The 16,305-nt window shown below is 39.0% G+C and overlaps 1 protein-coding gene across 1 annotated transcript in view; it reads right to left on the bottom strand.

The window, feature by feature from the left end:
• Nucleotides 1-6,066: 6,066 nt before the first annotated feature.
• fam20ca (FAM20C golgi associated secretory pathway kinase a) overlaps nt 6,067-16,305 on the bottom strand; it is a 76,062-nt gene continuing 65,823 nt past the window's right edge. Inside the window, exons 5-10 of the mRNA XM_074697531.1 lie at nt 14,541-14,656; nt 13,993-14,173; nt 13,800-13,909; nt 10,898-10,979; nt 10,737-10,796; nt 6,067-7,761 (exon numbers count right to left, since the gene is read on the bottom strand). Coding sequence (XP_074553632.1) covers nt 7,503-7,761; nt 10,737-10,796; nt 10,898-10,979; nt 13,800-13,909; nt 13,993-14,173; nt 14,541-14,656 — 808 coding nt within the window. The 3' untranslated portion in view covers nt 6,067-7,502. The remainder of the gene's footprint in view (nt 7,762-10,736; nt 10,797-10,897; nt 10,980-13,799; nt 13,910-13,992; nt 14,174-14,540; nt 14,657-16,305) is intronic.

The following is a 16,305-nucleotide window of genomic DNA, read 5'->3' as shown; positions in this document are numbered from 1 at the left end:
CTTAATATCAGCAGCCCAGACTGAGTGGCATGTTTGAGGTGTTTTGGAGTATTTTTCTAATATTTATGCTGAATATCACATGAACTGATAAATAATTCAAGAGATTCTCATTCCAACCCAGGCAGACTTCAAGTTCACTGATAGGGGGAGTGGAGGAGGGGTGTAAGGGTCAGGGTCATCGAGGACTCATACACACACCTTGGATCAATGGGAGACATGCCAGGAAGGGGGTTGCTGCTCTGTTGCCATAGTGACGGGAGGACAGTGGTGTTGGATACTGTTACTAGGCAGGAGAGGCTGCTGCTGGATGAGAGGCAGCAGCGGGGTGGTCTGCTGTGGAAGGTAACAGCATCAGGGCCTGCGTGGGACAGACAGAGCTAAAGGCCTGCTTCTGTTTGAGTGATTTTCTCTGTTGACTAAAATTATTTTATCAAAAAATTGAAAACTATGACAAGATTTTATACTAAGAATGAAAAAAATCAGACCCCTTTAAAGACCTGTACCAATCACGAGTTTCAAACTCACATTATGAAAGTCTCCCCAAGTTGTGTTATGTTTACTTTTGTTGAACCAATTCATAATTGAGTATTCAGTTAGGCAGCTCTAGTGCACATCCTAGCGGTCATTTGGACGAAGTGCAGCAACAAGGATACTGATATTATTTCTGTCCCCCATAAAAATGTAATTTTTGTTCATACTTGTTAATTTATTGGATAAAAAAAAATAAAAATAAAAGTTCCATTGATATAATAAATTTCAAGATTATTAATCATACTCAAATCCTCTGTCTCTTTCTCACTGTTATATTTAGTTAAAGTGAAGGTTTAATTGAAAACTCTGGAGATATTGCATGAACATTATTCCTTAATCTACCTATATCTTTATTTATTCAGGCCAAGTTAAAGTGTCATTCCCACGACTTGATGTGTGAACCTAAGGCTTCAACGTGGCAGCAGTGTTTGAGTGCCACCTAGTGTATTTTACCTGCAACAGGTTTTTTTCAAAAGAGTCAGACAGTCAGAGCCGCGGTACACTAGCGCCCTCTCCTGGTTGAATAACGTGGCATACAACGTGTTTCACTGTAAATAAAGACAACATGATCAGTGTCGTGAAAGCCAACGGAAGCCCTCATAGTTTGCAATTTTTTTTTATTTATTTATTTAATGTTTTAACCTTTTAAGTCTTTAAAAAATTATCAATAAATCATAAAGCTTTCAGATTGATCCAACAATTTTTTGCGACCCTCGGAACACGTCAGCGCTGTCCATGGTGCTGACTGTCCTCAGACAGCAGCGGTGTTTACTTTCAGCACCACGGATAGCGACGTGTATCTTCACTTCCGTTAACTCCACATAACAATCATAGGGGAACACAGGACTTCTTAACTTAAGACGTTCCACATGAAGAGGAAATGGGAAGGACAGATACTCTGTAAACTTTTTTTTAAGGATTATCTTTTTTTTCTAACTGTAATATCACCAAAATTTTCGCTAAATTTTATGCAGGTCAGTTCTAAAAGACAAATCTGGAATAAATAAATAAATAAATAAAACAACCATTATTCACAGGTAGAAAAGTTTATATTTTTTCTCATAGAATTAAAACAAAGAAAAAGAAAAAAACAAGAAAACAAAAAAACACAATTTCCTCTTAAAAGTGAGATTGTCTGACTTATCTTGAATTGGTAAGGACTGAAAGACTTTTTTTTTTTTTTTTACATGAAAATTATGTTATTTGATTTGTTAACATGAGAGATCAGACTTAACCTGTTAAGACCTGAGCTTTTGTCTGGTGTGCATTTTTTGATTCACCTTGCTATTTGGGATAAGTAAGACCTTATTAAGACCAATTTATTTACTTTGAACTGGTTTGCGTAATTACTTGTTTTGATGTGAACATGTATTTTATTGTTGTTTTGTAAACTTTTTCATTATAATTATTCTATGCTGTTAAATATTGTACATTTTCTGACTTTTAAAGGCCCAACTAGGGGCAAGAGTTGGAAATTAGCGTTTGCTATAAACTCTCTGTGCAGCACATCAATTTCATACTTAGTGATGGAACTATGTTAAACTGCATCGTCCCTATTAAATTAATAAATTATATTCAATATGTATAGTAACTAACTTGGTCATTGTATGGTAAGTTTGATTATTTGTGTTACGAGTTCTCTGTTAGTAATGTTATTGTACTTAAATATGTTGTTTTTGTTTTTACTAAAATGGGTGTAATGTTGGGTGAAATGTTCTGATTTTACCAATAGATGCTGTGGGCAGTGTTATTAAATGTGGCTAACAGGTCAAAGTTTAAAAAATGAAGGATATGTAATGTCCACATACATGGACACTGGGTCTTAAGGGGTTAAAAGATCTTCATGTTAACATCCTCACAGCCAAAAGAATAATTGCTGAATATGAATTCTCAAATAAAAATAATCAAGTTGACCCCAAAAGACATCCACAAACAATTAGTATGGAGTATACGAAATCAATTTATGGAGTGTCTAATTTTCTGTATCTGAAGAGGAGCTGACTGTAAACTGAACTTTGATGAAACTGTTGAAGCTGTGACCAAACTGTCTTACTGACAAAATCAAGTAGACATTGTTTTTATTTTGCTTTTATTGGTTCTCTTTCATCCTGTTTGGTATCATGGTTTTATCATTAGTCAGAGACTGTCAGAGACTGGTTGTGAAATGGTCCAGCAGCTTGATAGAAGAGCCACAAGTTAACCTAGAGTTCTGAAGATGTCTAGTTTTGTGTTAAAGGTGACTCTTTGCCTTTTGATACTAAATTTTAACTTCTCCACCTTGGTGAAAGAACAAAGTACCCATCTGGAAAAACAAGAGTTGAAAAACAGCTTAGTTGCAGAAGCCAATGGCAAGATCAATACGTTTTGTTTTTTGTTTCTATCTTGTTTTTGTTTAACTTAAAAAAAAAATCTTTTTGCCTTTTTTTTAACTTTTCGAAAATCCTTTTTGTACTCTGTCTTGTCTTTTGCTGTTTGTGTACAATGAGGCTGACTCACCTGTAAACCAATTCTACCTACGGGTACAAATAAAGCTAAGCACAAATTTTGTCCTCCCTCATTTATTCATTCTAAGCCATCCTTCATCCACACCAATCCCCTTCCTTGCTCTTACCTTGTGATGATCAATAAATCAACTCCTTGAAGCACCAAAACAACCAGATTCAGCTCCTACCTCATTGGTCAAGTCCTCCTGCTGCTGCTGCCAAAACAATTTGAATCTGTCCTCCTCTGTTACGCTTTCAGTCTGTGTTTCAGTTTGAGTGCTGCAACCTCCTCATCCACCCCCAGTCACCTCCGATCCATCTCATCAGTGTCAGTGAATAGTGTCTGTTCAGCTTCTCCACTTGTGCTGCATCCACCACAAACAGTGTCCAGACTCAAAAGTGGGTGTCACATGTTGTAGATGCAGATTTTACACATTTTCTCAACTTTTTATGTGATAATTCTCTCATTATGAAGTCTTCCCTGGTGGAAATAAAATGTAACTGAAGCTTAATTGAAGTGGTTCGAAGGGCCTGTAAGTGTTTTTTGTTGTTAATGAAGACTCTACATTAAGGGATTAGAAGATTCGTTGACCTTTATGATGGTGATACACTGATGTCCTTTGACAAAATCAAAGATGAATTCAACATACCACAATCTCATTTTTTTAAATACCTGCAGCTGCGAAGTTGTATTCCTTCTAAGTTAAATTTTTCATCTGATTGCCCCCCTTTAACAGTGTTAGAACAATTTCAACCCAGCAAAGCGAAGGGCAGATCTCTATACTTAACAACATACTTTTTTGTCATTCCAAAGAGTCATCTGACTCAGTAATGAGATCATGGGGCGAGGACTTAAATGAATGTGTGCTGGACGACGAATGGAGTCAAATATGCTCAAAGGCCCAGAGCCTTTCAATTAACTCTAGACTTAAGTTGATACAATACAACTGGATAATGAGGACCTACATTACTCCAGTAAAACTGAATAAACTTAATCCAGACATCCCTGACACTTGTGTAAAATGTCAGACTCATAAAGGCACCCTCTTCCATTGTTTCTGGAAATGCGAGAAAATACAATCTCCCACATAATTTCCATACCACTTCCTTTTTCTCCCAAATTCTGAATTTTAGGTCTCTACCCTAAAAAATTTCCCCTTAAATCCCATGAGATCAAATTGATAAACCTCTGTCTTGTCCACTCAAAACGCCTATATCATATCCCACTATTAGTCATTGGCTTAAAGATTTATCCTCATGTCTGGCACTAGAAAAGCTGACTTTTAGTCTTAAATATAAGCTTGGTGAATTTTACAATATCTGGGGCCTTTTCTTAACTTTTCTTGAAAATATAAACAATGAAAATACTGATCTGCTACATACCCTTGACCCTGTCATTACCTCCTAACATATCCTGAATGAGTACTCAATGTTAACTTGAATGACTAAGTACCTTTTTAAGCCATAAATTTATCTGATATCGACTGTACTGCAACAATTTCTGTATGACATGCTCTACACTGGCGATATAACTCCTTGAATAGTATCGCTCTGACGTCTGTGTACACTTAAAGGACATTGCACTATGTATCTAATTGTGCAATACTGTATTTTTTTTCTTTTTTCCCCCTTACTTTCATTTATCTATGTACTTACTCTTTGTAAACCCTGATAGATGAGAAGTGGGGTAGGTGGGTTTGGACCGGGGTTATTAGTTTACATTATATGTTGATTAGAGACGGATACCTTTCACATTTGAAACGATACGGTACCGATACCCGGTGCCTGGCAATCGGTACCGGTCCTCAACAGTACCAATTTTCAGTACTTTTTTGCGTTTATGTGATAAAAAATATCAATTTGTTTAATATTAAAATATATATTTTTTCAACTTAACATATTATAGTAGCTAGGCGCTACCCAAGTAGCTGCCTGTTGCAGCAGCTCTCTCGTCTTTGTCCGTTTCTTGTAATTTCTTCGTCTCTTTTTTGTAATCTTTGTATTTGGAGTGGATCATCACTTTGTATGGTTCATTGTCGGTCACGGACACCAAACGTTTTGGGTCTTCAGTGATATTTTTACTACTTTTCTCCTGTGTTTGTCTAGAGATCCTACATGTAACCATGGCTGCATTGTTTACATGTGAAATTAGCTGTTAGCAGCCTGTAGCATGTCAATGCTAACTAGTGTAGGGCTTGATGATTTCCCTCGAGGTGAGGAGGAGGAGGTGAGGACGACGTGCTGGTTCTCGGATGTGAGCTGGGACGTGGACCTGTCCTTCCATCCATCGTTGTTGGGAACGTGGGATCTCGCTCCGGGGGATGGATGAGCTAGCTGTGCTGACCCAGCGGCATCATGCTGTTCAAGGACGTGGCTGACGGAGCTGACATCGGCGCCACATTGGAGGAGCTTCGCCTGCTGTGAGCAGACAGGATCCAGGAGACAGAGACTGAACAGACTGCTGGGGAGGCTCAGTCCTGGACCCTGTGGAGGTGGAGACTGGCTGGGCTGGAGAGTGGTGGACGAATGGTGGACGGGATGTTGTCATCTAATTTCTTATGGACATTTTTGCACTTTCTATACTCTTTCTTACTTTTGTTTTCTTAAATGCTGCGGTGACTCCTGAATTTCCCCTCGGGGATAAATAAAGTATTTTCTATTCTATTCTATTCTATTCTATTCTATTAATTCTTCAATATACAACCTTGCAATGCTGTGTTCATGTCCAGCATGGAAAATTGCCTACTCTTCCAATCTCTCACAGTCACAAGGATGCATCTAGGTACCTAAACATGGTACCTTTTGATTCTACGTGAACCGGTTCCCGGTACTTTTGACAGAATTCGGTCGGTACCTTTAAAAGTACCTAATTCGGTACTCATCCCTAATGTTGATGTTCTTTTTGTATTTGTGCACTCTATTGCAAAAACTTCAATAAATATATGTTTATAAAAAAAAAAAAGACACTCACCTTTTGCTCACTGCACAGAGAAGGAGGAGAAGAGTCGAATGTCTGCAGCCACAAACATTGTGATGAGACTGTGCTCACTTTTGTTTTTATTGCACACTTTAATCATGTAGTAAACAGATCTTCACAGTAACAATGCAAGAAGCAGAAAACAGGAGCAAATCACTGTGCAGTGAAGCTTGTTAGGTCTTCAACATATTTATAAGTATTTACACTGACATTATGAAAACAGTGCCGGAGGGGATCCCTGGAGGGACACGAGGCATCCGAACCTCTCTATCACCCTAAAAGCACTTCTCAGACTTGAACCCAGCCTCTGTAGCTGTACGCTGTGTGTAGCTTCATGAATCCTGTTCGCACTGCAAACCCAAAAACATTCAAGTACTGTTTTCTGTCATTGCACAGGTACCGGGTTAGCCAGTGCTCAGGACTCTCAGGAGGAAAATCTGCATGGCACCTCGTCCACAACTTGATGTCCAGAAGTTTTATCACCCAAACATGACGTACCCGGAAGAATGTCAATTTAAATAGATACCCAGGGTGAATATTCCCCAACGAAAGAAGCAAAACAGAACCCAAAAGCTTTAAAACACTCCCAATAAATAGTCATTTGGACATAAAACAAAATATGACTCAATATACAAACTGTGACTGAGTTGTATAAATAGACAGCTGTAAATGTTAGCGTGATAGTGCATTCAAAGTGTTTAATGAACACTAATCAGCATGCTGGTCTCCAGGATTTGCAACTGAAGTATTTTTGGTTTGAGAACTGATCTGAACGTCGAGTTGTTGTACTGCATGTAAAGCAAGCCAGACTTGCAAAGAGAGATGTAAATAAAAACAAAGAATAAGGCAAAGTGAAGGTGCTGTTTGAAGTTTAACAATGAATATACTGAGAGTTACGCTGCTCAGAAGTTTATGGTAACATTTCAGTCGGTCCGTTATAGATCTGTGCTGAAACTAACAAAAAAAAAGCTTATAAGATCAACAGAACCCTCTGTTTTGTATCTCTCCTGGCTGTAGATTATTTTTGCTGATTGTAGACGTTGAAAGCTGAGGGAGTGACATGAAAAGAAAACGTCTTCCACGCAGCTTTTCAACCTCGTCGTACATTGTGACGGCTGATAATAAAGCTTATTGTCTGACCATGTGCTGCCCAGTCAGTGTAAGTTTCATTTGGTTATGTTCTCACATGATAAAACACATAAAACAAACTGGTTCCCTCTGTGTTCAGAACAAACAGGACTGGCTCCTTTATGTCTTACATAACGTGAAAAGAAGAAAACACATCTGTTTCTACGTAAGCCTCTGTGCAGCACCGTCTCTGGTGGTGTCTGTGGACAGTTTCTTCTTTACAAACACGCCTTGAAGCAGGTTCCATAGAGGCAATATCGGCAAGTCTTGGAATTCACTGAATTCAGCTTGATAGCAGAGGTGGGACTGTTCTTTCCCGTTGCTTAAACAACCACAGACGTCTATTTTTCTCGTATTAGTGTCTGCTTGGGGTGACTCCCCCACTACCTGTGGCCTGGGCTCCTGTGGGTGGCCGTGTCTCCAACTAGATCCTCCTCCACCACATTAATGTAGCCTTCTTTCTCTATGCAGCCGGCCAGAACCTGCAGAACCAGCCGGAGCCTGCGGTCCATGGCCTCAAGGTGAGGTTGGATGAGGATGGGGGTCAGTTTGTCTCGAAGCAGAGATTCCTCCATCAGCGAGCTCAGCTTGTACTCCTCTTTGGCCAACAGCTGGAGGCGCATGTAAGTGGATTTCCTCACTCTGAAAACAAGAAGAATTATCATCTTTGACTGTGTTAACATATTGTTTCCAGCTCCACCTTGATTGAAATGACGGTGTACTATACAGAAAAATCTGTAAGCTGGCTGACCAAGGTTATAATAGTTAACTAAAACGAAACTAAAAACGAAAACTAAAATTTAAAATACATTGCAGTTAACTCAAACTAATAAACACTAGGAAAGAAAACAAAAACAATAAGTAAACTAAAACTGTATCTTGTGTTCATAAAACTAACTAAAACTAACAAAAATGATAGACAAAATGTCCTTAGTTATAGTTCTTGACAATATTAATAGCCTTTAGGATTTGAATTAATCCGACACATTTTCCCAACCAATTTTAGACAGTTTTAGGCAGTTGTCAATTGGCAATTATAGGGACGAGCTTGTTTACTGCACTGGCTGGCTGTGCTGCGACAAAACGTAGTGGAGCAATGAATTAGAGCATCTGTAATAGTTGAATTGTTACAGAGTCCAAGTTTTTATTTATTAAAGCTCAGATTATATTTATTTTTTTTATAATTTATGTCAATATTATTTTATTCTTATGTAATTTATGTCAACATTCTTTTATATAATTGATGCTTATATTTTTTTATACTGAGTTTATATTATTTTCATGTGTTTAAGGCAGCAGCCAACATTTTGGTATCAGCATTGACTGAGTAGTGAGCACTATGTTGGACTGGAAAATAAACAGTGTGACAAAATATTTACTCTGACCTTTACCCTCAAGGTATGAAAAACTAAAACTAAACTAAAACTAAACTAAAACTAAACTAAAAATAAGCCTTATTGCAAAAATCAAAACTAAATAAAAACTAGAATGCCCACTCTAAAACTAATTAAAACTAAACTGTAATGAAAAAAAAATGTCAAAACTAACTAAAACTAAATTATAATGACAAATCCAAAACTATTATAACCTTGTGGCTGACAATAATCCCCTAGTCTGAAGTGTTTGAGGTGTTTAAAATGTATTTTTTTTAAAGGTGCAGTGTTTATATATGTTTGTGAAGTATCATAAAATAAGTAAACAATAATCCCCATGAAAATTTTCTTTTTGTTAAGTTAGAAAAAAGCTTTTTATATTCACATTACTGCAGGTCCTGTTCACAGAAACAGACATAATCAACGGCCATTAATGGTATGTAAGTGCTGTGCATGCATGCAGTTATTTCCAGTACACAGAAATACCACAATTGTAAAACCTTTCTTGTTCTTCTGTTTTTGCCTTTGTAAAAGTAGCTACCTTACAAAAAAGATTGCACTATAAAGATGGCAAATGTTAAAAAAAAAACTATTTTTGTGTCAAACATGCAATTTCTTTACTGGAATGTAGACTAACCATTGCCATCTACCTGGGTCTAAACAATCAAACATGTAACGGATAAATATATATCTTTAAAATTCATGTTGGTTTAATCCACGCAGAGTTGAAGAATAATCCGCATATTTTTTGACATTTACTTTAGGAAGGTAAGGTTTCTCTCTTCAAGATATAAACCTAAGACTTGACTCGACAACCTTGTGACTTGACTTGACTTGACTTGACTTGCCCACAGCAGAAAAACTTGAGACTTGTTTGAGACTTGGACCAAATAACTTGAGATTTGCTTGGGACTCAGATCGGAGGGACTCCTACAATTGTCTGCATGTTTGTCTACGGCCTATTTTGGGGGACAGAAAGAGCGAAATCTACCAGTAAGTCAGTCAGAAGAGAAGAGAGGAGGCGGTTGTTGTCTTAACAGTAGAAGAAGAAGAAGACAGAGATTGTTGTTGTTGTTGTTGAAGAAAAAGAAGAGGAGAGAGTATATTCTTGTTTTGCAAGGAATAATTTGTATAAAGAGTGTTTTCTGATGGAGAATCTCAAACATGCATCACATGAGTGTAAATCATCAGATTTTGCTCCAGAAAGATCAGGAAGAAATGAAGAGAAACCAGGACAGACAACGACTAAAAGGAGAGTAAACATGGGTGTAGAGTTTCCAAGCTGGGAGTCATTAATGAAAAAGTTTGGTCTGAAGGACGAAGATGAAGTTGGCTGTTTTCTGCGCCACAGGTAAAGGTTGGAGAACGTTTATGTAGCAACGTTTATTGGTTGTAAAGGTCATTGTTTATTGTTTATGGTACAGTCTAACAAACGTTGCTGTTTCTCTGTCTGAGAGTTTTCTTTTCTCTCTGACAGTCAGAGGTGGATTGGTGCTTCATTGGTGAAGGCTAGCTCTGTCAAACAGAACATGAGCTATCAGAGGCTGATGTGGCTGTCATGGAGCTTTCTGCCTGTTGTTTCTCCAGCTATGAGACATGTCCCTCAGCATTAACACCATCAACATGATGATCAGAATAAATGAGGCCATCTTCAGGATCCCCTTTGATCTGTAAAGGCTGAGAGTCACTGAGTGATGGGATGTTCTAGGAACAGATGGACTCATTTTGAAATCCGAACGCTACGTGCTAAAATTATAACTCCTACACATTGCACCTTTAAAACTAATATAATTTTGTAATGAATCCTAAACTGGAGTTTCTCCACAGCACATCTCTGACCTCCTGAACGTCCACTTCCACTCAGTCTTTAAGGTCTGCTGCTTTGTCCTCAAACTTACTTTTATCCCTTCAATTCTAACCCAGCCTGTTAGTCGTCTGATCTCTGTCTTTGTCTTTTTATTTGCTTTTATTTTCAGTTTTACAGCGTGTCTGCGTGTATTTTTATGCATGTTTAAAGTGCTGTATGTGTTTTTTTACCCTTTCTGAAGTGTTTTTATGTTCTCTGCATGTTTTTATCTCATTTTATTTTATCGTGCAGCACTTTGGCAAACTTTACTGCTTCTTTAAATGTGTTATAGAAATAAAGTGGATTTCACTGGACTTTAAAACAAACCAGCATCCCTCAGGCTTTAGAGCTGTCAGTACAAAGACACTTTTAACCCTGCAACAAACCAGAAGTCTGACCTGCAGCACTGGCTGAGAGGAACCAGGATGGACAGCTCATCGTGGGAGTGTTTTCCAAACCTGCGAAGACCAGAAAATGAAGCTGAATTCACACTTAACACACACTGAGATCAAACTTTTAGTGCTTGTTTTTTGTTGTACGGTCATTTCAATAACTTTACCCTCTTCCATTGTCCAGGTGAATGATGAAGGTGTCATTCCCAAACTTCTCGAAAGTCTCATAATGATGTCGATCCATGTTACCTATATGAGGAGTCAGTGAAGGGTTGTGAAAATTAATGATTTAGTTATTTGATTTGCTTGTAAACACAGAAGCACATGTATGGGGCGCTGATTGCAAAGTTGCACACATTGCAAGTTACAACAACATTTCTTCATATTTAGCTCTAAAACATCGCTTTTTATGCAGATTCAGAGAAAAAAAAATATATTTAAATGTTGAATGTTTAATGTAAATGTTAAATTTTACGTATGAATACTGTAAAGAAATGTGCTGATGCTAAATATTTAGCTACGTTTCTGAACATTTAGTTTTCATTCTAAATATTTAACTAAGATTTCTAAGTCTTGAGCGAAGATTTCTAAATCTGTGCTTTATTTATAATATTTAGTGAAATATTTAGAAATCATACCTCAAGATTAAGATACCTTGACTGAATATTTAGAAATCTTTGTTTATGATTTTAAATTGTATAAATATTCAGAATTAAAACAACATGTTTAGGAATTTACATTGTAAATAAGTTAATTTAACTGAATATCTTAAGTAGTTATGATTATTATGGAAAATCATTCTACTATTGTCTTTAGTCCAATAAATCTGATGTTTATTTGTTACAAATTAAGATATTAAGTAATGTAAAAAAAAAAAACCTTGCATATCACTGTAAAACATAAAATGTGGACCTTACTCCAAACTGAAAGATGCGATATCAATACATTTTCCTCATGAATTAAGTAAATGTAATAACAAAAAATTGAAGCAGAACATAACTTTTTCTACAAATGTAGAGGAATGTTTGTGAAATATGTTTGCCCAAATATTATATATAGATTTGGAATGTTATCTAAATTTTGAATGCTATGTATCAATATTATAAATAAATGTGCTGATTCTAAATATTTGGCTACACTGTAAACCCCAAAGTTCAAATCACTCCAATGGATTAAGCCATGAAAAAATAAAATTTGTTAGTGAGTTAAATTAACTCAAATGTCTGAGTTGTCAGTGTTGAAACTGATGATTTCTGAGTAAATCTAACTTTTGTTACTGTTTAAGTAAGCACAACTTAAAGTCATTGGTTTCTGTGAATGTGTTTGGTAACCGTGACTGAGGACCGCAGTCGAGAAGAGACTGCTGTACTTCTTGACGTGCAGCAGTAGCACAGGTTGTCTGTGCTCCACATGACACAGACTGTTTGTCTGTGCGTCACAGCATGGACCAGCTGTCTGTGCTCCTTGTGGCATCAATCAGCTGTCCATGCTCTACGTGGTGTGGACTGACCATGTCAAAAATAAACACATAAATGTATCTTTTTACACTTAATTTCATAATTTGCCTAAACAGCATGATAGCCCAGCCAAACATTTAATTTACCAATATATTTCAGTCTGACAACTCACGTTTGAATTGTTTATTTAGCAGCAAATATATTTTATGTTTGGCATCCAGGCTCCGGCCTCATCACCCCTCACAATAAGTTTACATGGTGACATTGAGGAGTGATAAGCAAAACATACTGAACATGATCCCCCCCGGAGCCTGCAGGTGGTTGCTGGGGTGGTGGTGGGGGCAAAGGAAACATGCAGCATTACAAACACAGGGCAGCCAGGGCATTGACAGGCAGGAAGGGACAAAGGAATGGGAGACTCCTGGTTTAAATAGACCGCCCAATTGAGAGGCAGAGTGTGATAGCAAGATGGTTATGACGTGTGAGACACATGGTATGTGCATAGCAGTGCTGCACGAGTTGACTGCCTGAACTAGCTCACAGGCTCACCCCATTAACCATTAGGCACACTGCAAAAGTCAACAGGTACAAGACTCTGTGCCATGGAGCACAGACTACCAGTCATTGCCATAGGACTCAGACAACCTGTGCCCCCTGAAGAACAATATTTCAATGTACAGCTGGGTCTCATATTTACTGCCTTCCCTCCTCACTCACGGTTACCAAAGTTGTGAAATTAGAGCTGATTTTTGTTGTGACGGGGTTTGCAACCATGAGTGAGGAGGGAACGCTGTAGATATGAGACCCAGCTGTACCTGTAAATCGTGTTTAATTTATATGTTCAGATCTGCTTCAATTTTTTTATTATTACATTTACTTAATTCTTAAGGCAAACTTATTGATATCACATCTTTCAGTTTTAAGTAAGGTCAACTTATTATGTTTTACAGTGATATGCAACATTTTCTTTGACATTACTTAATATTTTAATTTGTAACAAATAGGCATCAGGTTTATTCGATTTAAGACATTTAGTAGAATAGATTTCTATAATAATCGTAACTACTTATAGTTATATAAATAAAGATTGATTGATTGATTGATTGATTGACTTAAGATTTTAAGTTAAATTAACTTTTTTCATTACTTAGTTTTTTTAAGATAACTGGTTTCAAGTAAATTTAACTTATCTGGGTTTACAGTGTCAATTTCTAAACATTTAGTTTTAATTCTAAATATTTATTAATTTTTAAATCACAAAGAATTCTAGATATTCAGTCAAGTTTTCTAAATCTTGAGGTATGATTCCTAAATATTTAGCTAAAATGTAAATTCACACTCCCGCCCACCAGAAGCACAGATTTAGAAATCTTTGCTCAAGACTTATAAATTTTAGTTAAATATTTAGAATCAGCACATTTCTTCATAACATTTATGTTACATTTTAACATTTAGATACAATATTAAACATTTAACATAAAATATTTCTCTAAATCTGCATAAAAAGTGATGTTTTAGAGCTAAATGTGAAGAAATGTTGTTGTTATTTGTAGTGTATGCAACTTCACTACAGGCACCCCATACACATGAGCCATTTGTTTTTCTCTCTTACCCATTAAGAAGTCAAAGACGGTCATATCCATGACGTCCAGCAGCCGAGTGCCCCGGTCGTACGGAGGAGTCTGCTTCACCTCGTCACAGTAATCCTGATCCACCTCCCATCTGAGGATTCAGGTGAAAAAACATCAGCCCACAGTCACAGCGTGGTTTCAGGATTCAGGAGTGCACAGATAGTGTTCTCTTACTCTGCTTTTTTGCGTTTGTGGTAGGAGCGCCTCCAGGGGTTTCTCCACGTCTTGCGTTTGGCGAGGTTTAGGTCTGGCAGGAAGGCTGCGAGGGAGCCTTCGATCTGGTCTGGTTTGCCGCAGAGTGCGTGCTCGGTGGAGCAGTAGTAAGAGCACTCGCCGTAGAAGCAGACATTGTTGGCTGAAGAGAGAAAAGAAGGATTTTGGAGAGTTGTCCTAATTTTCTATCATAAACTTCACCAACATGATTAAAGATGACGCAAACATCAGCTGACCGTTAGTGCCACCTGGTGTTTGCTTTCACTCAGAACTCATGGCTTCATTAATCAGGCTACTGTAAATTCCTGCCTCAAAGAACAAACAGATACAAACAAACTCCACCTATCCCCAAACTGCAGACACGTAACCTACTTCACGCCCTGCTCACTTCACTTTAAGCTGAAGCCAGCGATATGCGCTTTGTTTTGTTCTGCCTCCAAACAGGATGAGTGATGCAGCCAAAGCGCTGTATCGCTGTGCCAAGCTGCAGAGCCTGGCAGAGTCTCTACCTGGTGAGATAAAGAAGGTCCTCCACAGCTTCTTATCGCGTGTCACGTCTCTGATCTCCCTCGTCATGTTGACAAGCCGTCCCGCCACCGGGGGCACCCTGCGGAAGTCGAGGATCCTATGGAGGAAGGAAGAGATAAAGACAAAGGTAGTGAGAGTCAGCAAAGAATCCAGGAACTTGCACTTTTCTAAAGTTTGCAGACTTGAAATGACATCACTGCACGTGTAAAAAACTTTTTTTTCTTCTCTCTTTATCTTTTCTGCTGAGCACTGTGTCAGATGACAGCGTTGAAAAGACCAATGCATTTTTTTTCTAGCAGTCAGAGAGATGTGAATATGATTAACTGCTATAGTGACCATCATCAGCCCTCCCTGTAGGCTACTCCATCTAAACTTTATTTAACCCCTGATGTGAGCTGAAGGGGAGGGCCGTGCCACACCACAGTGTGAAAGAAGGGGAAATAATGACAGACAGGACGAGACAAGACAAACAGAAGGGAGGACAAACGTCTACTGTTGTTGATTTGAGATAGCAGTTCAAGTGCTGGGCTAATTCAAGTCAATACAGGAAGTAAAGGCTGTACAAAACCAGGGACACCAGAAATGTGGGGTCTTGATAGTGTGGGGAGTGTGGGCCTACGTGGATAGGAGTTGAAGTGGCATACATCACAGGATGTGAGAAGATGTGTAATAGTACCCGACTCAGCGTGTTCTGACGGGATCTATCATATCTCTTAGTTAGTCTCGACAGAAGTTTGAGTATCTGCATGCGTGTGAGGTGGTCACCGAATACCCAAGTAAGTAAAACACAGCCACGGGTAGGGATGGGTACCTTTCACATTTGAAACGATACGGTACCGATGCCCGGTACCTGGCAATCGGTATCTGTACTCAACGGTACCAATTTTCGGTACTTTTTTGGTTTTATGTGGTAAAAAGTATCATTTGTTCAATAATTAAGTATAGATTTGTTTTCAATTTAACATGTTTATTCTTCATTAAATAACCTTGCAATGCTGTGTTCATGTCCAGCATGGAAAATCTCCTACTCTTCCACGCCCTCACAGTCACAAGGATGCGTTCTGGTACCTAAACATGGTACCTTCTGATTTTACATGAATCGATACCCGGTAGTTTTGACAGAATTCGGTCGGTACCTGTAAAAGTACCTAATTCGGTACCCATCCCTAGCCACGGGCGCCCCCCGGGCCACCAGGGCATCGGAACCCCCTCACACGCTCCCCAAACTATGAGGCCAAGGGAAAGCCCCAGGATTCAAGGGGGCACAGACATGCCTCCCCGCCGATACCAAAGACAGCAACCAGGGCCCAGAGCAGTGGCCACCCCTGCAGATATTGCCCGCCCTCCCAGACCACCCGTCCACCCAGCCCCAAGTCACCCCCATTCCCCCTGCGGCAGGCCGGAGGCCCCAAGCCACCCGAGAGCCAGTTCCCCCAGGACCAGACCCCTCCCCAGAGGGGAGGCCCCGAACCACGGCCATGCCAGGTGGGGCAAGATGTGGGCATATAGTGGTGGGATGGAGGTCACGGCCCGCCCCCCAGAATATCGATGAAGACCGCTGCCCAAAGCAACAGGAGAGGCCCCCCCTGGCAACATGCACAGGACAGCACCTCACAGGGAGCCCACCATGCCGAGGCCCCCAGTGAGCAACAGGCCAAAGGATCACGTACCACAGCCCACCAAAGAAATACATGACCCAGCAGGGCCCACCAGCCCCCCAGGGCCCGCGCCAGACCCTAACCCGCA

This window comes from Halichoeres trimaculatus, unplaced genomic scaffold, assembly GCF_033239565.1.
Source record: "Halichoeres trimaculatus isolate MK-OKI-2021-1 unplaced genomic scaffold, fHalTri1.1 fHalTri1_scaffold_20, whole genome shotgun sequence".
Lineage (NCBI taxonomy): Eukaryota > Metazoa > Chordata > Actinopteri > Labriformes > Labridae > Halichoeres > Halichoeres trimaculatus.
This window is presented reverse-complemented; position numbering and strand designations above follow the sequence as displayed.